The 27564-nt window shown below is 44.7% G+C and overlaps 1 protein-coding gene and 1 long non-coding RNA gene across 2 annotated transcripts in view; both read left to right on the forward strand.

Annotated features, from left to right (window-relative positions):
- The window catches only part of LOC115163666 (melatonin receptor type 1B-B-like), a 78441-nt gene extending 56653 nt beyond the window's left edge, over positions 1-21788 (forward strand). Inside the window, exons 2-3 of the mRNA XM_029715722.1 lie at positions 18194-18312; positions 18817-21788. Coding sequence (XP_029571582.1) covers positions 18194-18312; positions 18817-19572 — 875 coding nt within the window. The 3' untranslated portion in view covers positions 19573-21788. The remainder of the gene's footprint in view (positions 1-18193; positions 18313-18816) is intronic.
- LOC115163667 (uncharacterized) lies at positions 1750-2482 on the forward strand. Its single transcript, XR_003869789.1, has 2 exons — positions 1750-1781; positions 1975-2482. It is a non-coding gene; the product is annotated as an uncharacterized LOC115163667 (long non-coding RNA).
- Positions 21789-27564: the final 5776 nt, after the last annotated feature.

The following is a 27564-nucleotide window of genomic DNA, read 5'->3' on the forward strand; positions in this document are numbered from 1 at the left end:
GAATCTTGCTGCTGTGATGGCACAATGTGATATTTCACCCAAGAGATATGGGAGGTATTTTTAATTATTTGTGGGTCTGTTCTCTCTCTCTCTCTCTCTCTCTCTCTCTCTCTCTGATTGCATCCATTGTGTGTGGCCGTGTCTGTGTGTAGTTATCAACATAGTTAGTATAGTTAGTGATACACCACATTGTGGTAGTTATAACGATGAAACACTCTGAAGTGTCAATAAATACTAAATGTATGTAAATCAGAAATGGCACCTGTCATAACTGGCCTTTTTTTCTGTGGTGCCCCAGGTTACTGAGTTAATTGTTACATGATTAAATTAATCACGTAATAATAAACATAGTTTCTTATTCGATAAATAGCATGTCATCACATTAACGATAGCAACGTCACGACACACCCTATTCCCTATATAGTGAACCCATCGGGCTCTGATCAAAAGTAGGGCACTATATACATTCTTAGAAAAAAGGGTTCCAAAAGGGTTCTTCAGCTGTCCCCATAGGATAACAATTTCTGGTTCCAGGTAGAACCTTTTTTGGTTTCAGTTAGAACCCTTTTGGGTTCCATGTAGAACCCTCTGTGGAAAGAGTTCTAAATGGAACCCAAAATGGATCTACCTGGAACCAATAAGGGTTCTTCAAACAGTTCTCCTATGGGGACAGCCGAAGAACCCTTCTAGGTTCTAGATAGTACCATTTTTCTAAGAATGTAGTCAATAGGGTTCCAGACACACCCTGGGAGTCCTGTGGACGGTAAACCTTTAGGTTGGAGGTGAAGGGTTAAAGTTCAGGTGTCTGATGATGCCATTAGAGAAGATGCGTAAGGTGACACCGAGTCAAACTTATCACACCACTGGGCTGCAAAGGAAAAGATTAACCATGACCCAGAGGTCATCATTTAGCAGTGTGTGTGTGTGTGTGTGTGTGTGTGTGTGTGTGTGTGTGTGTGTGTGTGTGTGTGTGTGCGTGTATCTGTGTGTGTGTATGCATGTGTGTGTGAGAGAGAGTGATTAAACTAGAAATAAAGTAAAATTGTTTGATGTAAAATGTGACCCGATTCAGGAAACTAGGCGTGTGTCGCAGGTCACCACTTCAAAATGTGTTTTTTGGGCAGAAATGCCATCTTGAACATGTGAACTTTCATGCGCCTTAATCACAAACTTGTATGCCATCTGTAAATACAAATAAAATTGTTAAATTACGAGCCTTGTTGGTTAAGCCACAGAAAAAGCGAGCAACCTTCCCACTAGCCACGATTGGCTGAAATAATGAGTGGGCTGGACATGCCGAGAGAGGAGTTCAGATTGGTCTGCCATAGAAGCTTGCCAGTCTGTGTTGGTAATACTGTCGAACACTGCTTGTAAAAAAAAAATGTATTGTGTAGTGGAGCTGCTTAAGTGTTGCTCTCCACTTTCTGGAGGAGCAAATTCTGAGTATGATAGCTACAGGAAACACCTGTCTCCGGATTACATCTTCAAGCTAAGGGCAACTGTGGCATGGCATTCCTGACAGGGAGACACATCCATGCACGATGATGTATATGTAACAGGGTTGGTTATGTTTCCACTTGCCTCTAAAGAAATGTGTACTTAATGTTCAAGCATTCGTATTGGTTGGTTCTCATGTTAGTGTTAGCTAGCATACACCGTTGTAATGGTCACATAAGCCCACTGCTAACACAGTTGTCTTCATGCTACAGCTTTTGCCATCGACAGCCATCAGTATCATTAAGCCCTGCACAACTACCGTGCTGTTTCTCATTTAACAACAGGTATTTACACATGTTATATTTTGTATTGTATTTTTGTATTTTGTGACGCCCAGTATGAAAATGTGATGCAAGGGCTTTTGCCATCAACAGCCATCAGTATCATTAAGCCCTGCACAACTACCGTGCTGTTTCTCATTTAACAACAGGAATAAATGATGCTCAACTGGGACCACTGGCTGATGTGATTTATTAGGAGAAAACACAACGCAAGGAGAGTACGATATACATCTGTTACACTGGTGCCGTGACTCGTCTTCTTGTCTTCGCCGGACGTCACGTGGAGGGATCCGAGACCCGGCTTCAAGAAGTTCTGTGGTTGCTGATGCACGCCAGAGGGCTAGGTTTCGCTTTCTGCACAAGTGGAATTCTCAGGGAGCTCCTGGTAGCATGAGTGAGTGGGGGAAATATAATGTACTGGTTATTACTTGTATGTGGTGATGCTATGATTATTTAGTGATGTAATTGTGCTGTTATGCTAGTAACCTTCCGAAGCCAATTAATGTGAGGGCAACGCCATTTTCTACCACATGGTGGCGACAACTATTTATGATGGCGTTTCTTGTTACTTTTCTGTGTTGATTCTTGGTCTTGTTAGACATCTACTACTGAACGTTTGTTTTGGGTGGATTATGTTCATTTCGACTTGATAGAATTGTTCATATTGATTGTGATTTTTTATTTTTTTTGTCTAAATATTTACATTAAAAAAAAAACAATATATTTTAATTTTATTTTAAAAATGGAAGGTTTTGGGAGAGGTAGGGGAGTTTTCATGTTTAACCCTTCACCGCCAGTGGGTAGGGGGGCAGCTATTTCTCCAGTTGCTTCCACACCTCTGGCCAGGCCAACTGCACAGGCAAGTGTGCGCTTTCCACATGATTTAGAGCTACCTCAACTCAGTGCATTCGAGCCAGTTTCACCTAGTCCTAGGAAGGAGGATGTCTCTATGGATTTCCTGGCAGACATTGTTAAGCAGATAGGTCACTCCATAGGTGAAAACATTGCCTCTTGTTTGGAATTAAAGGCTATAGGAGATGGGGTAGGACAGAAGGTCGATTATGTTGGTGGTACCATGGCTGGGGCCAGCTCTAGTCTAAATGTAGTGGTGAAAAATGATGTCAGGGAACCAGTGTGTTTCAGGGGGGATGGTTCAGAGAAATGCACAGTGCATGAGTGGGAGGAGACCATGTTAGCGTACATGCAGAGGAAGGGCTATGATGGGCAGGAGAGGTCAGATGAAGTTTTGGGTAAACTGTCAGGGCGGGCACGTGACGTGGTAAGAGTAAGCCTACGCAGTAACCCAGTTGACTTAAGCCAGGGCCCTAGACCAGTTTTTGACATTCTGAAGCGTCACTTTAGCGACACAGTCAACTCCGACATGCCCCTAGCTGATGTTTATTCTACGTTGCCAATGGAAGGGGAGGCTCCATTTGACTACTGGATCAGACTGAACAGGGCCATAGAGGTGGCAGAGGACTGTTTGAAGAGGCAGAACAAGGAGCTAGACAATCCATCACGTGTTCTGACTGTCATGTTCATCAAGCACTGTCCGAACCCAGAGCTGTCATTGATATTCATGTGCAAACCATTGCATGAGTGGACGGTTGCGGAGGTCCATAGCAGGCTGGAGGAGTACCAGAGGAAGTGCAAGGCTCCATGTCCCTTGCGGCTGGCCCCACTGGTCACCACACTGACGCAGGAAGTAAGTAGGCCAGTGTCAGCTGTTGCAAACTGTCCGGACCCCTTGCAGCAGCCCACAACTGGCTCATCCGAGGCATTGGATCGGGTGATTGGCATGCTTGAACGGGTCTTGGAGCAGAGGCCACAGCAACCTGTAGGCGGCTATGATAACCGTTTCCAGGGGAGGCCCAGGAGAAGGGAAAACCCGTCTTTGCGATGCAAATTGTGTGGTGATGCGAATCACAGCACAATGGATCATTGTTATTCTAACCACCTATGCTTCCTCTGTTATGCAGCTGGGCACAGACGTCAAGAATGCCCTCGCACTTCATCGGTAACTCCCGTCGCTCCATCAAACAACGACACAGCGGCAGGAAAACTAGCTGGCCCGCACGGGATGGGGGGAAGTGCTGGGCCTTGTGAGGTGCCCCAATCAGTTAGTGTTGTAGATCTAGAGTCAGTATATTAAAATGTTTGTGATGAAGTCAAGTCGAACGAAAAAGTCGTTATGCAAAATACACAGAGAGTGCTCCACAACGATGAACTCTTCTATACTAGTGTGTTACTGGGGGATGTTATAGAGGTGAGCGCTATGATTGACAGCGGTTCTATGGCATGCACATTGAGCTCAACAGTGGTGCCACGCCTTGAGAGAGCAGGTGTGCTCAAGAGTGGCTCCCTCAGTCCAACTGAAGTGGTGTTGGTTGGCTGCGGGGGGTTGAAGACCAAGCCTGTAGGTGTGTGTGAATTGAATCTGTCTGTGTATGGCAGCAGTGTCTCTGTCCCTGTTCTAGTAGTGGATGGCCAACGTGATGAGCTTATCCTAGGCAGCAACGTGATTAAACACCTCATCAGGGAGCTGAAGACGACTGGTGACTTCTGGGAGAAGATGTCATCATCTGAACACAATGGAGATGACAAACTGTTCCGTCTGCTGGCTAATGTAGAGAGATGGAAAGGGACTGAAGTGCCAGAAAGAGTGGGCACAGTAAGGCTGAAGCGGGCGGTCACATTGGAGCCTATGCAGGAACATTTAGTCTGGGGCCGGCTGTGTACGCCTCAAAATGTATCCGCAGGCAGTGCTGTCGTTATTGAGCCTACGAGGGCACGCTCAAGGCCAAAAAACATTCTAGTGGGGAGAACAGTAGCGACATTGTGGAGCGATGGCTGGGTCCCTGTCAAAGTTATCAACCCCTCACCAAAGCCAGTAACGGTGAGACGGTTGCCAAGATAGCGGATGTTTTTCCTTGCATGGCATTAGAGGACTTTGACACTGACTATATGGATGGGCCCACTGTCAAACCGGTCCCCCTGGTGCAGCAGGTACACAAAATGGATGACAATCCAGACTTTGACAATGGTAGTGGAGATAGCTTGACCGTTGACAGTACCGTCAACCCGCACAGAGTGACAAGTGAGGTGTTGCACGAGTTAGGGTTAGGTGACATTGACATTGAGTCCACTCAGTTGTCGCAACAGTGTAAGGCCAGGCTAGTTCAGCTTATAGCCCGCTACGAGTCTATCTTCTCCCGGCACAAACTAGATTGCGGGAAGGCTACGGGATATGTCCATCGCATCAGACTCAGTGACACTAAGCCTTTTAGGCTACCTTACCGTAGGCTCTCCCCTAACCATTATGACAAGCTCAGGCAGGCCTTGGATGAGATGGAAGAGCGAGAGATAATCAGGAAATCCAGCAGTGAGTATGCCTCCCCACTCGTCCTGGTCTGGAAGAAGTCTGGTGATCTGAGACTGTGTACAGACTTCCGATGGCTCAATGCTCGCACCGTAAAGGATGCCCACCCTCTACCTCACCAAGCTGATGCTCTGGCGGCCCTGGGTGGCAATGCTTTCTTCTCTACAATGGATTTGACCTCCGGCTACTACAATGTGGAGGTGCATGAAGACGACAAGAAGTTTACAGCCTTCACTTCTCCTTTTGGGTTATATGAATATAACCGTCTTCCACAAGGACTATGCAACAGCCCAGCTACATTCATGAGGATGATGTTGAGCATTTTTGGGGATCAAAATTTTTCTAGCCTCCTATGCTACCTGGACGATGTGCTGGTTTTTGCCCCGACTGAAGAACTTGGATTGCAACGCTTGGAGTCAGTTTTTGAGCGTCTCAAAGCCCATAATCTGAAATTGTCTCCAAAGAAATGCCATTTCATGAAGAGGTCAGTGCGGTTCTTGGGGCATGTCATCAGTGAAGGAGGTGTGGCCACAGACCCAGAAAAAGTGACGGCTATTACAAGGATGACAGAGAAGGATCTCATGGAGGATAACACAGACGTGCCTTCCCAGGGGAAGATTCGGTCCTTTCTCGGAATGATAGTCTATTACCAGCAGTTCATTGAGGGGTGCTCCACCATTGCTAAGCCGCTGCATGGGCTGACAACGGGGACGAAGGCACCACGCCACGGGAAAGGCAAGAGGAAAAGAGGAATACATAGGAAACTCACAGCAGCAGACTGGACTGGTGAGTGCAAACAGGCCTTTAGTCAGTTGAAACAAGCTCTCCTCGATCAGGTCATGCTAGCCCACCCTGATTTTAGTAGACCTTTCTTGCTGTCTGTAGACGCATCTAATAATGGATTAGGTGCTGTCCTTTCCCAGGTGCCAGAGGATGGGTCTACAGCCAGACCGGTAGCATTCGCTAGCAAATCACTTACTTATGCACAGTCAAAGTATCCTGCCCATAGGTTAGAGTTTTTTGCTTTACGGTGGGCTGTCTGTGAGAAATTTAGTCATTGGCTAAGGGGCAAGCCTTTTACTGTATGGACAGACAACAACCCATTAACGTACATGCTGTCCAAGCCCAAATTGGACGCCTGTGAACAGAGATGGGTTGCTAAACTCGCTCCATTTGAGTTTGACATCAAGTACATTCCCGGTCCCAAAAATGTCATTGCTGAGGCACTCAGTGCTGTCTAAGCCATTTGTGCAGCCGAGTGCTCTCCACCGCATCACAAGGGTTCCATACAAGGCCTTGCTGGAAGAAGCTGCGGGAGTACGTGCTGAGAAGGTGCAAGATGTGCTCCGCTGGTCGACCCACCCATTCGACCTCGAAAGCTGCTCACCGTCAATTGAGGCAGATGCCTGTGAAATTGTCATGGACTGCCAAACCTCCTCCTATCCTTCTCCTGGTTCTCTGTCAAAGGAAGCGGTGTCAGCAGTCCTAAGGTCGCAAGGGGAGGCTGGTCTACAGAACTGTGCGCTGCTACTGCCTCAGCACACTCAGTTCTTCAGAATCTCTCCCAGGTCTTCAGAATCCGCAGAGCCTCGAGTGGTTCATGGCCACGTTCCCTCCTAGAAGGTCTACGGCCCCTGTCCACGTAGAAGACAACTCTGGCGAGAGCGTCATCCTGGCGCTGCTTTGATATCAGGTCGTCACGGGATAGCACTCTCACATCTGACATCTCAGACGGCACCAGTGACTGAGTGAGCTGAGGGAGGCCATGGAGACGGTACAGGTGTCGGCAACCAAACAGCTGAAGAGGCATGCGGGCCTCTACAACAGGAAGATCAGAGGGGCTCCAGTGGAGGTCGGTGATCGGGTGCTGCTGGCGAATAAGGGTGAACGTGGAAAGAGGAAGCTGGCGGATCGTTGGGAGAACAACCTCTATATTGTTACGGAGAAGAATAGCGACATCCACATCTTCAATATACAGAACATGTCGACTGGCCAGGAGAAAACGGTCCACCGTAATCTGATAATGCCTGTAAACTTCTTGCCTCTACCTGACACTGCCTTGGAGACACCTAATATGGGAGACCGTGAGGATCCGAGTGAGGAGATGGAGGACTCATCCCTGAACGATATACCAGAAATGGACATTGATGAGAGGACTAGTGTGTGGGTATCAGAACAGACCTCGGGGGAAGGACAGCCGGAGCACTCTGAAAAAGAAACCCCAGATGTGCTGGAAGATGGGCCACTGGCGAGGGACCCTCAGAACTCACCACATTCTGAGGGTGCCACTGGTGGCACAAGCGTGTCAGAGCTAACCTTTGGAGAAGAAATGTCCGAACCCTCTGAAGAAGAAAGGCATTCTGAAGATGCCGCTGGTAGCACAAGCTCCAGCAACAGTCACAGAACCCTTGACCTTGACTATCCACCGACTGTGGAAAGTGACCCACCAGTGGTGGTTGTAGGTGAACAGGTTAAACGTAATAACTCTGTTAGGCCTGTCAGGTCAGGGGCTGGTCGGGTTAAGAAACGCCCAGTGAGACTCATAGAGACTATGCAGACACAGAGGGTTTTTCATACAGAATTCATTAGAATACCTGTGTGGGTGTAGGATTAGAATCCAAGTCTGTAGCCCATTTCATTTTTTTTCTCATTCAAGAGACCCCATGGGGGTCATGGGTCAGAGGTCAAGTAGACCAAGGTTTTTCTGTGAGGTTCTCATTGTCACTGAGTGTGCTGAACATGTAACAGGCATGTTTTCCTACGGGGTCTTTCAATTCCCCTAATTCTCTTTGGAGAATAGTCTTTGCACTGGAATATTTGGTGACATATGTATTGCAAGGTATTGCATACCTCATTTTGTTTCTTTATAGTGTGCAAGTGTAATTCAGCAGGGGAGAATGTAACAGGGTTGGTTATGTTTCCACTTGCCTCTAAAGAAATGTGTACTTAATGTTCAAGCATTCGTATTGGTTGGTTCAACTGATGACAATAAGGTGTGTTGTGATTGGCCCCGCTTGCAGATAGGGGGAGATCGCGAACGTCAGGTCTTCCCAGTATGAAAATGTGATGCAAGGGGTAGGTCACGTTCTGAATACTGTTTTATATTTTATATTTTACTATGTGTACAAGTTTGCTGTACGTTTCTGATTTATACATGTGTGGGTATATGGTACCTGTTAGGGATTGAGGGGCTTTATGGAATGTGCTTTGGCATATGATTGCTGTAGATAAGTGTTAGCTAGCATACACCGTTGTAATGGTCACATAAGCCCACTGCTAACACAGTTGTCTTCATGCTACAGCTTTTGCCATCGACAGCCATCAGTATCATTAAGCCCTGCACAACTACCGTGCTGTTTCTCATTTAACAACAGGTATTTACACATGTTATATTTTGTATTGTATTTTTGTATTTTGTGACGCCCAGTATGAAAATGTGATGCAAGGGCTTTTGCCATCGACAGCCATCAGTATCATTAAGCCCTGCACAACTACCGTGCTGTTTCTCATTTAACAACAGGAATAAATGATGCTCAACTGGGACCACTGGCTGATGTGATTTATTAGGAGAAAACACAACGCAAGGAGAGTACGATATACATCTGTTACATATAGTGGATTGCGAAAGTATTCACCCCCTTGGAATTTTTCCTATTTTGTTGCCTTACAACCTGGAATTAAAATTGATTTTTGGGGGGGTTTGTATCATTTGATTTACACAACATGCCTACCACTTTGAAGATACAAAATATTTTTTATTGTGAAATAAACAAGAAATAACACCAAAAAATGAAAACTTGAGCGTGCATATCTATTCACCCCCCAAAAGTCAATACTTTGTAGAGCCACCTTCTCTTGGGGTATGTCTCTATAAGCTTGGCACATCTAGCCACTGGGATTTTTGCCCATTCTTCAAGGTAAAACTGCTCCAGCTCCTTCAAGTTGGATGGGTTCCGCTGGTGTACAGCAATCTTTAAGTCATACCATAGATTCTCAATTGCATTGAGGTCTGGGCTTTGTCTAGGCCATTCCAAGACATTTAAATGTTTCCCCTTAAATCACTCAAGTGTTGCTTTAGCAGTATGCTTAGGGTCAATGTCCTGCTGGAAAGTTAACCTCCGTCCCAGTCTCAAATCTCTGGAAGACTGAAACAGGTTTCCCTCAAGAATTTCCTCTATTTAGCACCATCCATCATACCTTCAATTCTGACCAGTTTCCCTGTCCCTGCCAATGAAAAACATCCCCACAGCATGATGCTGCCACCACCATGCTTCACTGTGGGGGTGGTGTTCTCGGGGTGATGAGAGGTGTTGGGTTTGCGCAAGACATAGCATTTTCCTTGATGGCCAAAAAGCTTAACTTTAGTCTCATCTGACCAGAGTACCTTCTTCCATATGTTTGGGGAGTCTCCCACATGCCTTTTGGCGAACACCAAACGTGTTTGCTTATTTTCTTCTTCATGCAATGGCTTTTTTCTGGCCACTCTTCTGTAAAGCCCAGCTCTGTGGAGTGTACCGTTTAAAGTGGTCCTATGGACAGATACTCCAATCTCTGCTGTGGAGCTTTGCAGCACCTTCAGGGTTATCTTTGGTCTCTTTGTTGCCTCTCTGATCAATGACCTCCTTGCCTAGTCTATGAGTTTTGGTGGGCGGCCCTCTTTTTGCAGGTTTGTTGTGGTGCCATATTCTTTCCATTTTTTAATAATGTATTTAATTGTGCTCTGTGGGATATTCAAAGTTTCTGATATTGATGGCAATTTTCGGATAAAGATGGCAATTCTCCACGTGACTATAGGGCTGACAAGAGTGGCGTTGACCTCACGGCAGGCACAGGATGGACTCTGGTTGACACTCAGAGCTCCTGCTGGGTAGAGATGATCAGGCACAGTAATGGCCAGCCAAGGACCCTGCCATGCCAGTGGAGGGGAGTGGGATGGAGGCTGCTGGAGGGTGGCTGTTGGGGCTGTCCTGTCCTGTCTTGCATGGGCATTACCCAACATCAAATAAAGAAGAGATGGATAAGGAAAATAGTATAGGAATGGACACTACTATGGCCACCTTTTCTCCATTAAAAACCACTAGGCCAACCTAGGGGACACTGAGACAGAAAAGTGGTGAATTGCTTGGCAGGCAGTTAGGACTGTCCTTGGTCTTGTCTGACCGTAAGAGTGATGGATGAGGAAGGTTAGTGTGTGAACAGGCTCTTCTATGGCCATCTTTTCCAGTGAAAATCCTAGGAGAATTGGAATCTGTAGCGGGGGCAAGTAGGGTGCTAGATTAGTTTGGTCTGGCCTTGCCTAACCACAAAACAAGGTGTGATGAATGACAGAATCAGCACCTGTACATCGATAAAAGGATATCGATTGCCACTCCCCTTAAAAATGTATAGATGAGTTACGTGCCAGAGATACTGGAGACTGCTTTAGAGGATCTAGCAGAGCAGTTGGGATGGGTATCTTGCAAAAGTTTGGACAAACCTACGTATTGAAGGGTTTTTCTTTATTTTTACTATTTTCTACATTGTAGAATAATAGTGAAGATATCAAAACTATTAAATAACACATGGAATCATGTAGTAACCTAAAAAGTGTTAAACAAATGGATGCAATCAGAGAAAGAGACAGACAGCAAGAGAGAGAAAGAGAGAGAGACAGTTTCATCATAGCTCTTGATGGTTTTTGTGACTGCACTTGAAGAAACTTTCAAAGTTCTTGACATTTTCCGGATTGACTGATCTTCATGTCTTAATAAAGTAATGATAGACTGTTGTTTCTCTTTTCTTATTTGAGTTGTTCTTGCCATAATATGGACTTGGTCTTTTACGAAATATCTTCTGTATACCACCCCTACCTTGTCACAACACAACTGATTGGCTCAAACGCATTAAGAAGGAAAGAAATTCCACAAATCAACTTTTAATAAAGGCACACCTGTTAATTGAAATGCACTCCAGGTGACTACCTCATGAAGCTGGTTGAGAGAATGCCAAGAGTGTGCAAAGCTGTCATCAAGGCAACGGGTGGCTACTTTGAAGAATCTCAAATATAAAACGTTTCTTCAAGCGCAGTTGCAAAAATCATCAAAATCAAAATCTCTCTCTCTCTGTCTCTCTTTCTCTCTCTCTCTGTCTCTCTTTCTCTGATTGCGTCCATTTGTTTAACACTTTATTGGTTACTACATGATTCCATATGTGTTATTTCATAGTTTTGATGTCATCACTATTATTCTACAATGTAGACAATAGTAAAAATAAAGAAAAACCCTTGAATGAGTAGGTGTTCTAAAACTTTTGACCGGTAGTGTATATAGAGAGACTTCTAAAGCAAAGAGTGTGAGAGGCAGAAAAGTGCCAGAGGGACCACAGTGCCAATGTGGTTGGGGAATGCCAAAGGGGGTGGTAGGATGAAATTGCATTGGCAGAGAAGGGTGTATTAGATTATGTTAAATCAATAACAAAGCACAGTTTTCCTCATCAGTTAATGCACATTTTGAATTAACATTGCATTCTAAGTGGGTTATGCCAACTGAGACAACGAATGTGTTTGTGTGTGCCTAGCAACTGGATTGTGTAATTGCTGTTTGATGGAACACTCCAAAGACGCGCTTGTGTTTGTGCATGTGTTTGTGCCTGCGTGTGTTTGCGCGTGTGTATGTTTGTGTGTGTGTTTGTGAGTGCGTGTGTTTGTGCGTGCGTGCGTGTGTTTGTGCGTCTGTGTATTTGTGCGTGTGTTTGTGCGTGTGTGTGTTTGTGCGTGTGTGTCTCTGTCTCTGTCCCAGAGGAAAGGTTCTCAGATCGCACATAGCCTTGGCCCCGTTTGTGCTTGCGTGGAGAGGGAAATTAAAAAAGGCCAACAGCAGCCCTCTTCTCTCTGTCTCTCTCTCCATCTCTCTTCTCTCTCTGTGTCTCTCTTCTCTCTCTCTGTCTCTCTTCTCACTCTCTGTCTCTCTTCTCTCTCGCTCTGTCTGTCTCTCTCTGTCTCTGTCTCTCTTTCTCTGTCCCTCTCTCTTCTCTCTCTGTCTGTCTGTCTCTCTCTCTGTCTCTCTCTCTTCTCTCTGTCTCTCTCTCTCTCTCTCTCTCTCAGTATTCAACCGGATAATCTCTTATATTCCCTCGCTCCCGCCCCAGGGGTCTGAAGCTTTACTCTCCAAAGAGTCTGTTGGTGGGTTTTTACATCTCCCAATCTCCAGTAGACTGTATTGGTGCCAAGTACTGTAACTACCCAGTAAACATGCCCACATTGGCATCAGGGGGCTGTAACCAGCATTTGAGTTTTAGTGAGGTCCATCTGGGAGGGGTGGCATGGTGGGGAGCTACAAATAGCTACAGTATCTATGTAAAGAGAGCTACTGTATGAGATGTTCACATTGAAACATATCTTATTTTTTTAAAGTTCCTAACTTGTTTGATAAGATTAGTACAGATTTTCTCAGGAACCCCGCATGGGGGTCCGACCCCAAGTTTGGGAACCACTATACGACCCTCTCTTTCTGCTTGCTCTCTCACTCGCTCTTTCGCTCTGCTTCTCCTGCGTGCATTGCAGCCTGCCTCACCACTGAGCGCCACATCACTGTCTGTCTCAGTAACCTACTCTATGTAAAGCAAAGTTATTATGAGAACTTTGTAGCCTATTTTTTGCAGATGTGATTAGAACTCACTCAGATCAAGAATATAAGCATTCTGAGCTTTGATCAACGCTGGGAGCAATATTTAGATGTTGACCCATAATTGATTTTCTTAATTGTGTACATACAGTTGAAGTCGGAAGTTTACATACACTTAGGTTGGAGTCATTAAAACTCGTTTTTCAACCACTCCACAAATGTATTGTTAACAAACTATAGTTTTGGCATGTCGGTTAGGACATCTACTTCGTGCATGACACAAGTCATTTTTCCAACAATTGTTTAAAGACAATCATGTCCGAATCAACACAACATTGCGATACGATGTCATTGCTTGTTGTTTCTTCTTTTTTTAACAAGAAGCACCAATACGTTGTGTGAGACCATAATGAGACATTACGTAGCAGGTAATGTGCAATATTTACAACATTTGGCATTTACCAGTTTTTTTCATATTATATTTCATTCTCAACAATCATTTTTACAGGCTAAATTCCTGTCTAATCATTCAAAATGGTTAAATATTCGCGTTTCATTACAAGGGTTCTATTTCTTGCTGTAAATGTTTTTTTATTTCACAATTTTATATCACAATTCCAGTGGGTCAGAAGTTTACATACACTAAGTTGGCTGTGCCTTTAACCAGCTTGGAAAATTCCAGAAAATGATGTCATGGCTTTAGAAGCATCTGATAGGCTAATTGACCTCATTGGAGTCATTTGGAGGTGTACCTGTGCATGTATTTCAAGGCCTACCTTCCAACTCACTGCCTCTTGTTTGACATTGTGGGAAAATCATAAGAAATCAACCAAAACCTCAGAAATTAAATTGTAGACCTCCACAAGTCTGGTTCATCCTTGGGAGCGATTTCCAAACGCCTAAAGGTATCAGGTTCATCTGTACAAACAATAGTATGCAAGTATAAACAGCATGGGACCACGCAGCCGTCATACCGCTCAGAAAGGAGACGCGTTCTGTCTCCTAGAGATGAAAGTACTTTGGTGTAAAAAGTGCAAATCAATCCAAGAACAACAGCAAAGGACCTTGTGAAGATGCTGGAGGAACCAGGTACAAAAGTATGTATATCCACAGTAAAACGAGACCCATATTGACATAACCTGAAAGGCCGCTGAGCAAGGAAGAAGCCACTACTCCAAAACCGTCATTAAAAAGCCAGACTACGGTTTGCACATGGGGACAAAGATCCTACTTTTTCGAGAAATGTCCTCTGGTGTGATGAAACAAAAATGGAACTGTTTGACCATAATGACCGTCGTTATGTTTGGAGGAAAAAGGGGGTGGCTTGCAAGCCGAAGAACACCATCCCAACCGTGAAGCACGGGAGTGGCAGCATCATGTTGTGGGGGTGCTTTGCTGCAGGAGGGACTGGTGCACTTCACAAAATAGATGGTATCATGAGGGTGGAAAATTATGTGGATATATTGAAGCAACATCTCAAGACATCAGTCAGGAAGTTAAAGCTTGGTCGCAAATGGGTCTTCCAAATGGACAATGACCCCAAGCATACTTCCAAAGTTGTGGCAAAATGGCTTAAGGACATCAAAGTCAAGGTATTGGAGTGGCCATCACAAAGCCCTGACCTCAACCCTATAGAAAATTTGTGGGCCGAACTGAAAAAGTGTGTGCGAGCAAGGAGGCCTACAAACCTGACTCAGTTACATCATCTCTGTCAGGAGGAATGGGCCAAAATTCACCCAATTTATTGTGGAAAGGTTTTGGAAGGCTACCCAAAACGTTTGACCCAAGTTAAACAATTTCAAGGCAATGCTACCAAATACTAATTGAGTGTATGTAAACTTCTGAACCAATGGGAATGTGATGAAATAAATAAAAGCTGAAACAAATCATTCTCTCTACTTTTATTCTGACATTTCACATTCTTAAAGTAAGGTGGTGATCCTAACTGACCTAAGACGGCATTTTTACTAGAATTAAATGTCAGGAAAACTGAAAAACTGAGTTGAAATTTATTTGGCTAATGTGTATGTAAATATATATATAGAATAACCAAGGTCCGGACCTCGGTGTCCTCATATTTAAGTTATGGGCCCAGGGCTAGAATAATGTCCCCATATTGGCTGACCACATTGGGCTCATCTTGCTTCACATTGGCCCCATTTATTCCCAATGTGAGCTCATGATATTGTCCCTATGTGTTTTGCCCACCATGTGCCTATTTATCCATACATCCATAGCTCTGTTTATGTGGTGACATTTTTCCAGCCTCTTCCCTCAGCTTTTTACCAAAACAGTGATGGGGGGGGGGGGTCAGCTTTGTTATTGTTTGAACTGCAGATTGCCTCTTCAAGGTATGGTGTTTAGCACCTATTATAACTTCACAACTGTTGTTTTAATAGGTGTAGAAAGTATAGAGATAAATATGGGGAAGTAGAAATGACAGAGAGTGATAGAGATGGGGAAAAGGACAAGCAGAGGGGAATAGTGAACAGAGTAGAGATGGAAGCACAGTGGAAAAGTCTGAAGGAGAGAAATGTCTTTGAAGTGGCAGGAAATGTTTGGAAATCATTTTTGCATGAAGCATAGGCCTCTTTCTCTTCCTTCCGTAGTCATTGGACCAGAGCAGCAATATCATTCATTTTAATACCTGTAATATTAACTGGAGGAGACAGTAATGGGTAATTCCACGGTAACGAAATTGCACTGAGACTCAGATTTTTTCACCTAAAATGTATGCCAAAGACGATTGATTTAAAATTTTAACAAACCATACAATTCCATGCACAAGGACTATTTTTAACAATTTACACTGAAAATGTTACAAAAACACATTTACTGGAAAAACTTTGCAGATGCAAAGTTTGGTAACAGAATTTAGGTAAAATCTCCCTCAGTTTTTTATGTGACCACGTTTTCTAAAAACTCTGTATCGAAGATGTCTGCAGAAGAATGAGGTGTCAGCTATGACATGGATCCTTGACTTTGAAAAATATATATTTGGGTTGTTGAACTACAGTAAGTGAAGTGGAATTGCACCCGGTAACGGAATTGCGGTAACAGAATTTCATCATTGGTCCCTAATCTGTACTATACAGAAATGCATAATTATGTATATGAATGTCATTCTCTTCATAGTGATGTATCCTGAATAGGTACACAAAGGTAGAAATATCCAATATCCTCCTCTGCGTATTTTGGGTATTATTCTACACACTGGCTACTATTTTTATGAGCTCTGCCCCCAAACAAGACCAAATCTGAACCACAAGTTTGGACATCAAAGTATAGCATAGTAGAGCTCAGTAGTGTACAGTAGAGTACAATAGAGTACAGCACGGCACGGCACAGTACAGTTGAGTTCAGTTCAGTACAGTAGAGTTCAGAACACTACAGTACAGTAGAGTAGAGTTCAATGGAGCACAGTACAGTACTGTACAGTAGAGTAGAGTTCAATGGAGCACAGTACAGTACTGTACAGTAGAGTAGAGTTCAGTGGAGTACTGTTGAGTAGAGTAAAGTTCAGTACAATACAGTACATAGTAGAGGGAGAATGGCTGGTCTGAGGTAAGGCCTTGCATCGGAACAATTTAGACTGACGAATATGAATATTAGTACGCAGGCTAAGGTGGAAATTAACTGGCATTCAAATGAGGAGCGAATCTAGGGGAATGAAAAGTACATAGTGCATGCTAATATGCTAACGCTAACAATCTTCTCCCCCGTGTCCACTGCACAGTACACATACTTTATTTTGTCTTGGCAAAGTGGGAGTGACTTGACACAATGATTGTTTTCACAAGGCAATTAGGAGCCGTGTACCTTTTCTCATTCAATTAGCTGGGTGACGAGCGATCGAGTGAGTCAGCTCTGAGACCACATGGCTTAGTATCCTGCGTGCTAACAACACAGCAGATCTGTCTGAGAAATCCTGCTCACATCACTCTAGTTTATATATTCTTCTCCTAAAGATACATCCTCTTTCTATTCTCTCTACGCCGTCTCTAAGTGTCTTAATATTCCATACTTGTCCTCAAGTCATTCTCGACTTCCAAGTCATTACCGAGCAGAAGTCTCCTTTAATCTTGATTGACCCGTGTGGTAGGAATAGTGAAGTATAACACAGGAAATTAGGCCCAGGAAAAAGGAAATGAGATGTGATTCAATGAGAAAATGTATTTGAATGATAGCAGGTGTGTGTTTCTCAGTGGATAGTTGTGTCTGTGTGATTGATATGCAAGGTAGGATGATAGCAGGTGTGTGTTTCTAGTTGGATAGTTGTGTCTGTGTGATTGATATGCAAGGTAGGATAATAGCAGGTGTGTGTTTCTAGTTGGATAGTTGTGTCTGTGTGATTGATATGCAATGAAGTATGAATAGTACACAGTATGCATTTTAAGTATGCGGATTAAATAAGTAGTAGGTAAACCAGATTTTGGGCACGGCCTTTGACTTCCAGCCTGATCGTGAAGCGGCAGAGTATGCCATGTACTGTATATGTATGGAGGCTGCTGAGGGGTGGACGGCTCATAATAATGGCTGGATCGGCGCTAATGGTATGGTATCAAACACATGGAAACCACGTGTTTGATGTATTTTCTACCATTCCACTTATTCTGCTCCAGCCATTACCACAAGCCTGTCCTCCCCAATTAAGGTGCAACTAACCTCCTGTGTACTACATACTATTTATAATGTACTGTTTAGTAAAATCCTACTGAGAATGGGTCATCTAATGCACTATTGCGTTGATTCCAGCCATGCGTTCATTTGGGTACAGCGCATCACCTCAGCTGATTATCAGCTGTTGTCAGTCACACGTGGGTCTCGAAAGACGATTCTCTTCCTTAATTGTGTGCAGCGAATTCTACTAGATCAAAAGCCTAAATGAATATGACATCCTGGCATTTAAAGCATATAAAACTCACTAAATTTTTTCACATACCGTAAATGTCTACTATTTAGAACAGAAATACAGGTATTGAGACACGGCCAAGCACTTTTTAACTCAAATGCAATTTTAAGCACTAACCCTAACCTTTACCTTCACACTAACCCTAGCTTCATGTGCACACCCCGGTTCAACCCTAACCCCAAACCTATCCCTAGCCTCAAACCATAGCCTAACCCTAGCCTCAAACCTTATCCTAACCCTAGCCTCAAACCTAACCCTATCCCTAGCCTCAAACCTAGCCCCATCCCTAGCCTCAAACCTTAGCCTAACCCTAGCCTCAAACCTAACCCTATCCCTAGCCTTAAACCTAACCCTATCCCTAGCCTCAAACCTAACCCTATCCCTAGCCTCAAACCTAACCCTATCCCTAGCCTCAAACCTTAGCCTAACCCTAGCCTCAATCCTAACCCTTACCTGTAACCCGAACCCTTTCCCTTGATAAAGGACCAATAAGCTAATGTGTTGTGGTCTCTCTCCTCTGTAGGGAACGTGTTTGTGGTGAGCCTGGCCTTTGCTGACCTCGTGGTGGCCTTCTACCCCTACCCATTGGTGCTCTACGCCATCTTCCATGACGGCTGGTCGCTGGGAGAGACACAGTGCAAAGTGACTAAGATCTGTCTGTCTGTGTGCCTGTGTGCCTGTGTGCCTGCCTGTCTGTCTGTCTGTCTGTCTGTCTGTCTGTCTGTCTGTCTGTCTGTCTGTCTGTCTGTCTGTCTCTCTGCCTCTCTAGCCCTATTTATACCTGGTTCTAACAGGTTATTTGTCTTGATCTTGTCCTCATTCTGATTGTGCCCACATTTTTATACAGATGTAGATGATTAAAATACAGATTGTCATCTGACTCTGATTAGATCTTCCTGACCACCTCGGGAGGTAGGTGGCACCATTGACTTATGGCATCCATATGGCTTAAAATAAATAAATGTTATTTTGAAAGAATAGCTGTCAAAGAATTTGCATACAGGGAGGGATGAGGAAATATGGTCACAATGCGGAGACATATTTCTGAAAATGTGGGCAAATTAAGAATGTGGACAAAATCAGGACAAAGGCTGAATGTTAGAACCAGGTATAAACAGGGCTTCTGTTTTCTCTCTCTCTTTCTAGGTCAGTGGTTTCCTGATGGGCCTGAGCGTCATCGGCTCCATCTTCAACATCACCGGCATCGCCATCAACCGCTACTGCTACATCTGCCACAGCTTTGCCTACGACAGGCTCTACAGCTACCGCAACACCCTCTTACTGGTGGGGCTCATCTGGCTCCTCACCATCCTGGCCATCATACCAAACTTCTTCGTAGGGTCGCTCCAGTACGACCCCAGGGTGTATTCGTGTACCTTTGCCCAGGCCGTCAGTACATCGTACACCATCACCGTGGTGGTGATTCATTTCTTTGTGCCCATCGCCGTGGTTACCTTCTGCTACCTGAGGATCTGGATCCTGGTCATCCAGGTGAGGAGGAAGGTGAAGTCAGAGGTGAAACCCCGGCTCAAACCCAGCGACATGCGCAACTTCATCACCATGTTCGTGGTGTTCGTGCTCTTTGCCATCTGCTGGGCGCCGCTCAACTTCATCGGTCTGGCCGTGGCCATCGACCCGGAGACGGTGGCGCCACGGATCCCCGAGTGGCTGTTCGTGGTCAGCTACTTCATGGCGTACTTCAACAGTTGCCTTAACGCCATCATCTACGGCCTGCTCAACCAGAACTTCCGTAAGGAATACAAACGGATTATCATGTCCATGTGGATGCCTGGTCTGTTCTTCCAGGAGGCGTCACAGGGGGGTACAGAGGGTATGAGGAGCAAGCCCTCACCCAGACTGGGACTCAACAACAACGATCACGTCAAGGGAGAGGCTTTGTGACGCTGACTTCAAGGTTCTTCTCTCCTCCACTCCTCTCCTCCACTCCTCTCCTCCACTCCTCCCCTATGGTGTTGTTGGACTTGTTTCTTTTTTCTTCTCTCTCTCTCTCTTTTTTCAATCGTGGAGTTCCATTTCTCTCCTGTATCTCACTGACGGCACAGTTGTGCTGTTACCGAAGCCTCAAAGAACTCTCGGGAATGGTGCGTATTAAAGAGAGAGAACCTGAGAGAGAACTCTCGGGAATGGTGCGTATTAAAGAGAGAGAACCTGAGAGAGAACTCTCGGGAATGGTGCGTATTAAAGAGAGAGAACCTGAGAGAGAACTCTCGGGAATGGTGCGTATTAAAGAGAGAGAACCTGAGAGAGAACTCTCGGGAATGGTGCGTATTAAAGAGAGAGAACCTGAGAGAGAACTCTCGGGAATGGTGCGTATTAAAGAGAGAGAACCTGAGAGAGAACTCTCGGGAATGGTGCGTATTAAAGAGAGAGAACCTGAGAGAGAACTCTCGGGAATGGTGCGTATTAAAGAGAGAGAACCTGAGAGAGAACTCTCGGGAATGGTGCGTATTAAAGAGAGAGAACCTGAGAGAGAACTCTCGGGAATGGTGCGTATTAAAGAGAGAGAACCTGAGAGAGAACTCTCGGGAATGGTGCGTATTAAAGAGAGAGAGAGACATACACAAAGGGGTTGACTGATGCTAACTGACTGTGTTATTCACAATTCGAAGAGTGCCATTCATGAAGCATATATGTTCTAACTTATTATGTATCATGTCCTTAAGTATACACCTCAGGCTGCCTGCCTCCTCTCTGCTGCTGTAGCATTATGCATTTCAAAGTGTAAGCCCCAAAAGTATTATTACATTTTTTTTACACCATTACGTCCATGACATTTTTGTATAAGACAGGGTATTTAAAGACACATTTGTTATCTTCACAGTTTCCTCTGTAAAAGTATTTATCACACAGTTTATTTTATTTTCTATATCGATATATCTATATCATTATGACAATCTTTACGGCCAGCGTACATTAGCGTAGAAAACAATTTGTAAAAACCCTATTGGTTGTAAATAACAAATAAGCGATGGAGCATGCCAACGGTAGGGGCTCACAAGGTCCTACTCCTAACTAGGCAATTGGATTGTCAAAAGGTGCCTGATTTTATGCTCATGGTCTCAAACAGGAGATTTACCAAAAACAACCCCTTTACGATTGAACCCAGTTAGTATGGGTTAACTCGTTAGGGTTGGAGTCAGCATACAGCGTTAGGCTTAGAGTTACACAAGGATATAAGACTGAGTAGACAACTACATTAGATACATCAGCAGAGTTGGTCATTTCTGTTGAGTCAGGAATGGGGTGCTGTGACGCCCCTCGACGGAGTGTCCTGAAAAATCCTCGCTGGTATATTATAAGCACAATAAAGCTGTTTTAACTCGGATGACATTGTACTTATGCAGTTTACAGGTTTCAACTGTACTCTTAGTAATGCATGAAGACATATGACCTATTCTATGCATTTTACACTTCATGTCATTACCTTAAAACACTACAGCAAACCAACTTACTCAATACTATATGTGAATAAGGACAATACTGTTTTTATGAACAAGTTAATCTTAGTACAAATCAAGTGAATTAATTCAGGCCGTAATGACGCTGAATACCGTTGTTGTGACACTGTGTTCCATGATGATGAAGAATGTGCATGATAAAACTTTGATGCTTTGTGTATTGTTTTGGTTGTTTGTTTTTTTTTTATTTTTGTTTTGCTCTGAAGAAACTAGCGTCTCTATTCAATCCGTATCGCGGAAGTTCAGCGTTACAGCGGGATTGAAATGTAAAAGCAATGTTCCCACGTTAGCAGAGACTACATTCACTGTACACACTGCATATGTTAGTTCAATCGGAAATGACCGGCACATTTCTATTGATGATCTTCTGAAAACTGCTGCTGAAGATATCGATGATGTTGACAAAGATTATAGGATGATGATGATGGTAAGAGGAAGATAATTCTTAATTGGCATGATTGCATGTGGAGGCACAGGGAGAAGGAGTGCAGTGGTCAAGCTATAAGATTTTTTATTTTTTAATTAAGCGAAATACATTGTATTTATTGCTGTGATTTACGTATAAAACTGATGAAGAATATGCTTTCGAAAGGTTGTCAATGTAAAAGTTTAGATGTTAATAAAAACCTTTACTTTTAATAACTTTTCTCAGTTATTATTACTGCTTTTCAGACACATTGATAAGAGTGTAAATAATAACTGAGATGGCTAAGACAATTCATTTAGAGGATGCATATGCACTTTTGGAAATTGCTGGGTTTGTAAAATACACTTACATGTTTTTCTGTGCAGTGATGTGAAAACTACAGCTGCTGGTGAGAAGTCTCTCTCCCTCTTCCTCTCCCTCTTTTTCTCCTTGCTCTCTCTTTCTCGCTCTGTCCTTTAAGCACTGTTTTTCATTCTTTTTTTCATTCCCCTCACACCCTCTCCTCCTCCCTCTTTCTCTCGCCTTTCTCCCACTCTTTCTCTCATTATTTCCTGTCTGCTCTTAGCTATTCCTTCTCCGTTCACTCCACTGCTTGCCCCATGATTCTGCACATGCGCAGTACTTGAGGACGCCCTCTGTGAGCACTGCTTAGGGGTGGATGGGAGATTAATGCATACAAATTGCCTCTGTCAGCCCAAACATTGCTGAAGTTCCAGAGCACCCTTCATCTCCCTGATTTATATATTTATTTGTTTATTTACATCCCCATTAGCTTTTGCAGGAGTAGCAGCTACTTTTCCTGGGGTCCAGTGTGTGTGTGTGTGTGTGGGGGGGGGGGGGGGGGGTGCATGTGTGTGTGAGAAACCTGCTCATTCTGCCATAACCAGGTCAACTCTGCACTTTCTCCTGGAACATCTCCCAGTGGGTGAGACCACACAAGTTCTGACAGACAGTACTACTGCACTGGCCCAGATAGTGTGGATATTTTAGGGTTTGTTCCAAGGTGCACACTTGTCACCTTTATTTGGTTTGTTCACATATGACATCGTGTTAACACACATATCTCCAGGCAAAGTCTCTTCCATCTTAGTTATTCCACACACACACACACACACACACACACACACACACACACACACACACACACACACACACACACACACACACACACACACACGGACAGACGGACAGACAGAGACATGTTTCACAGAGGATAGTGCACAACAGAGGTGTTTAATTGATCTCTCAGCGAGAGGCTGGCAGATTGCCATGGCTGAAAGGCAAATGACAAAGTCATTGCGGTGAGATAAAGCGTCTGAACAGCCCGGTAAAAAAGCTTGTCAGGGGTGTGTGTGTGTGTGTGTGTGTGTGTGTGTGTGTGTGGTGTGTGTGTGTGTGTGTGTGTGTGTGTGGTGTGTGTGTGTGTGTGTGTGTGTGTGTCTGAGTAACGAGAAGAGATGTGGGCCTGCCTGCATGACAGCAGCCTGAGATTTATGTCTTGACGCATCAGAATAGGAACAGACTTAACAATGGCAGGATTACATTTCTCTGACAGTTACGTCCGACCTGGCATGGATCATGGAAGGGTGGGTGGTAAGGTAGTTAGGGGATAAAGAGAAAGCGAGGACGATAGGATGGCATAGAGTAAGCCATTGGAGTATCAAATCAAATGAAATAAAAACATTTCTGTACACAGTTTAGCAGGTGTTATGACGGATGTAGCAAAATGCTTTTGTTCCTAGTTCCTATCAATCAATGCAGTAAATGTCAACAAGCACAGAATAATCCAAAATCTTTAAATAAATCCAAAATGTTGTACAACAGTAGATATATAAATAGTATGTAAACATTATTAAAGTGACCAGTGTTCAATGACTATGTACATAGGGCAGCAGTCCCTAAGGTGCATGGTAGAGTACCCCAGCTAGTGACTGAAAGGCAGAGTAGGGTACTGGGCAGAGTAGGGTACTGGGCGTAGGGCAGGGTACAGGGCAGAGGCTGTCTAGTGGTGGCTCTTTAACAGTCTGATGGCCTGGGGATAGAAGTTGTTTTTCAGTCTCTCGGTCCCAGCTTTATGCACCTGTACCGTCTCTGCCTTCTAGATGATAGTGGGGTGAATAGGCCGTGGCTCAGGTGGCTGAGGTCCTTGACAAAACAGAGATGCTAGTTTTAGGTCCCAAGAAACAAAGAGATCTGCTGTCGGATCTGACAATGAATCTCGAATATTGCACGATGTTTGTTATCTCAAATAAGGACCTCAAGTTACTCTGGACCCTGATCTCTCTTTTGAGCAGGCTTTTTCATTTTCATAACATTGCAGAAATCTGAAACTTTTTGTCGAAAAATGCTTTTGTCACTTCAAGATTAGACTACTGCAATGCTCTACTCTCCGGCTACCCAGATAAGGCACTAAATAAACTTCAGTTAGTTCTAAATACAGCAGGCCTCCTCATTGTTCATACAATTTCCAAGCAAACAGCTGGAGGCAGGGCTTTCTCCTATAGAGCTCCATTTTTATGGAATGGTCTGCCAATCTATGTGAGAGATGCTGACTCGGACTCAACATTTAAGTCTTAACTGAAGACTCATCTTTTCAGTACGTCCTATGATTAAGTGTAGTTTGGCCCAGAGGTGCGAAGGTGAACGGCAAGGCACTGGAGTGACAAAACACCCTTGCTGTCTCTGCCTTGCCGGCTCCCCTCTCTCTACTGGGATTCTCTGCCGCTGACCCTATTACGGGGGCTGAGTCACTGGCTTGTTCAGGCTCTCCCATGCCGTCCCTAGCAGGGGTGCATCATGCTGTACTCGACCTGAGTGGGTTGAGTCACTGATGTGATCTTCCTTCCTGTCCTCGGGCTTGTGCGGTGGGGGAGATCTTCGTTGGCTATACTCAGCCTTGTCTCAGGGTAGTAAGTTAGTGTTTGATAACTCTTTGGTGGTGAGGGGGCTGTGCTTTGGCAAAGTGGGTAGGGTTATATCCTGCCTGGTTTGCCCTGTCTGGGGGTAACTATGGACAGGGCTATAGTGTCCCCTGACCCCCCCCTGTCTCAGTCTCCAGTATCTCTGCTGCAATAGTCTATGTGCCCGGAGTCTGGCTCCTGGCAGTCCCTATCCCCAGTCCACCTGGTCGTGCTGCTGGTCCAATTTCTGCTGTTCTGCCTGCGGCTATGGAACCCTGACCTGTTCACCATTTGTATTTCCTTGTCCTGGACCTTCTGTTTTGACCCTCCCTCTCTCTGTCTCTCTCTCTCACACCTGCTGTCTCAACCTCTGAACGATCGGATATGAAAAGCCAACTGACATTTATTCCCGAGGTGCTGACCTGTTGCACCCTCTATAACCACTGTGATTATTATTTGACCCTGCTGGTCATCTATGAACGTTTGAACATCTTGAAGAACGATCTGGCCTTAATGGCCATGTACTCTTATCTACATCTGCATTGCTTGCTCCCTGGGGTTTTAGTCTCGGTTTCTGTGTAAGCACTTTGTGACAACTGCTGATATAAAAAGGGCTTTATAAATACATTTTAATTTATTGGCCTTCCTGTGACACCGGGTGCTGTGACACCGGGTGCTGTAGGTGTCCTGGCAGGCAGGCAGTGTGCTCCCGATGGTGTATTGGGCTGACCGCATCACACTTTGGAGAGTCCTGCGGTTGCAGACAGTGTAATTGCCGTACAAGGCGATGATACAGCCTGACAGAATGCGCTCAATGGTGCATCTGTAATAGTTTGTGAGGGACTTAGGGGCAAACTACATTTCTCCAGTCCCCTGATGTTGAAGAGGTGCTGTTGCACATTCTTCACCACACCGTCTGTGTGATAAGACCATTTCAGGTCCTCAGTGATGTGCATGCCGCTTTAGACCCTCTTCACTACGGCCCCGTAGTCCACGATCATCTCTTTCGTTTTGTTGACGTTGAGGGAGAGGTTATTTTTCCACAAAGGCACTCGCATCCTCCCTGTAGGCTGTCTCGTCATTGTTGGTAATCAGGCCAACCATTGTTGTGTCGTCAGCAAACTTGATGATTGAGTTGGAGACGTGCGCAGCCATACAGTCATGGGTGAACACGGTGTACAGGAGGGGGCTGTGCATGCACCCCTGTGGGGCCCCATGTTGTGGATCAGTGTGGCGGAGTTGTTGTTGCCTACCTTCACCACCTGGGGTGAGCCCGTCAGGAAGTCCAGGACCTAGTTGCACAGGGAGAGGTTCAGACCCAGGGTCCTGAGCTTAGTGCTGAGGTTGGAGGGCACTATGGTGTTGAAGCTGAAGCTGTAGTCGAAGAACAGCGAACAGCATTCTTATATAGGCATTCCTCTTGTCCAGTTGGGAAAGGGCAGTGTGCCGTGCAATATGCCTTGTCCATGGATCTGTTCGGGCGGTATGCAAATTGTAGTGGGTCAAGGGTGTCAGGTAAGGTGGAGGTGATATGGTCCTTAGCTAGCCTCTCAAAACACTTCATGATTACAGAAGTGAGTGCTACAGGGCGATAGTCATCTAGTTCAGTAACAGTACCTTTGCTTTCTTGGGAACAGGAACGATGATGGACATCGTAAAGCAAGTGGGGACAACAGACTGGGATAGTGAGAGATTGAATATGTCCGTGAACACTCCAGCCAGCTGGTCTGCGCATGCTCTGAGGATGCAGCTTGAGATGCCTTCTGGGCCGGCAGCCTTGCGAGGTTTAACACGCTTAAATGTATTACTCACATCGGCCACAGAGATCAGGAGCACAAAGTCCTCGTGAGCAGCAGCATTTGATGCGGTCGGCGTTTGATGGTGAGCTATTCAAGATCGGGAGATACAAGGAGTTCTTTGTTCCTGTCCACGCGATGAACGAAAAACCCCACTGGCTGTATGGACGGGGACAATATATCAGGAGAGAGCCACGATTCCATAAAACAGAGTATGTTATGGTCCCTTATGTCTCTATGGAAGGAGATCCTTACCCTGAGTGTGTCTACTTTATTGTCCAGGGACTGAACGTTAGCGAGTAATATACTTGGAATGGTTTGCTCGCCGCCTGAGTCTGACTAGGACCCACCCCTTTTCTCCTCCGGTGACGTTTTGGAATATCACCGAGGCTGAGTGGGGCTGCCTCTTGCAGTTCAAACAAAGGATCCAGGTCTGGGAAATCACATTTCTGGTCAAGTATGTTGCAGTATATCTTTTTTCAGATTCACCATTCCCGATATAAAGCTTTTTTGTACCCTAAAGCAGTGTTCTTCACTTCTGGTCCTGGAGGGCCACATGGCTAGAGTTAGGGTAATGATTGTGGTTAAGGCTAGGGTTAGGGTTAGGGTGGGTGTTAAGGGTTATGGTTGTGGTTGAGGCTAGGAATTGGGTTGAACCGGGATGTGGACATGAAGCTAGGATTAGGGTTGTGGTGGAGGCTAGGTTAAGGGTAAGGGTTGAACAGGGATGTGGACATGAAGCTAGGGTTAGGTTTGTGGTTGAGGGTTATGGTTGTGGTTGAGGGTTAGGGTTGAACTGGGTTGTGTACATGCAGCTAGGGTTTGGGCATAGACATAGTTAGAGGACTCAACTTGGCTATAACCTGTTTTTGCATGGACATTGTCATTGAGTGCTTCCACCATTTTAAAATAGTCAACTGGATGGGGATTCCTATTGGTTGAGAGCAATCAGTCAATGATCATATCATTGTCTTCGTCTTCAAAATGGCTTTAGCACTGCTGGTGGCGGTAAATCACAAATATTAGCTTTCACTTTTTTCAGACACAACAGAAGAAGAAAAATGACTATATAGCCTCAATAGCGCTACGGCGCTGCTCATGCTTCACAGACGCCGTAATGGCATAGATACAGAGTTAATACCTCTTTCCATCTCTATGGGTTATGACTTTACTTTCTATTGTCTTTGTGATGTGACTGCTCACTTCCTGTTTTCTCTATGTCACTAACCAGTCTAATTGGGACGTAAAACCCCAGTGATGCTTCTTCTCACAGTTCAGTTATGAATAATTGA

This window comes from Salmo trutta, chromosome 26, assembly GCF_901001165.1.
Source record: "Salmo trutta chromosome 26, fSalTru1.1, whole genome shotgun sequence".
NCBI lineage: Eukaryota > Metazoa > Chordata > Actinopteri > Salmoniformes > Salmonidae > Salmo > Salmo trutta.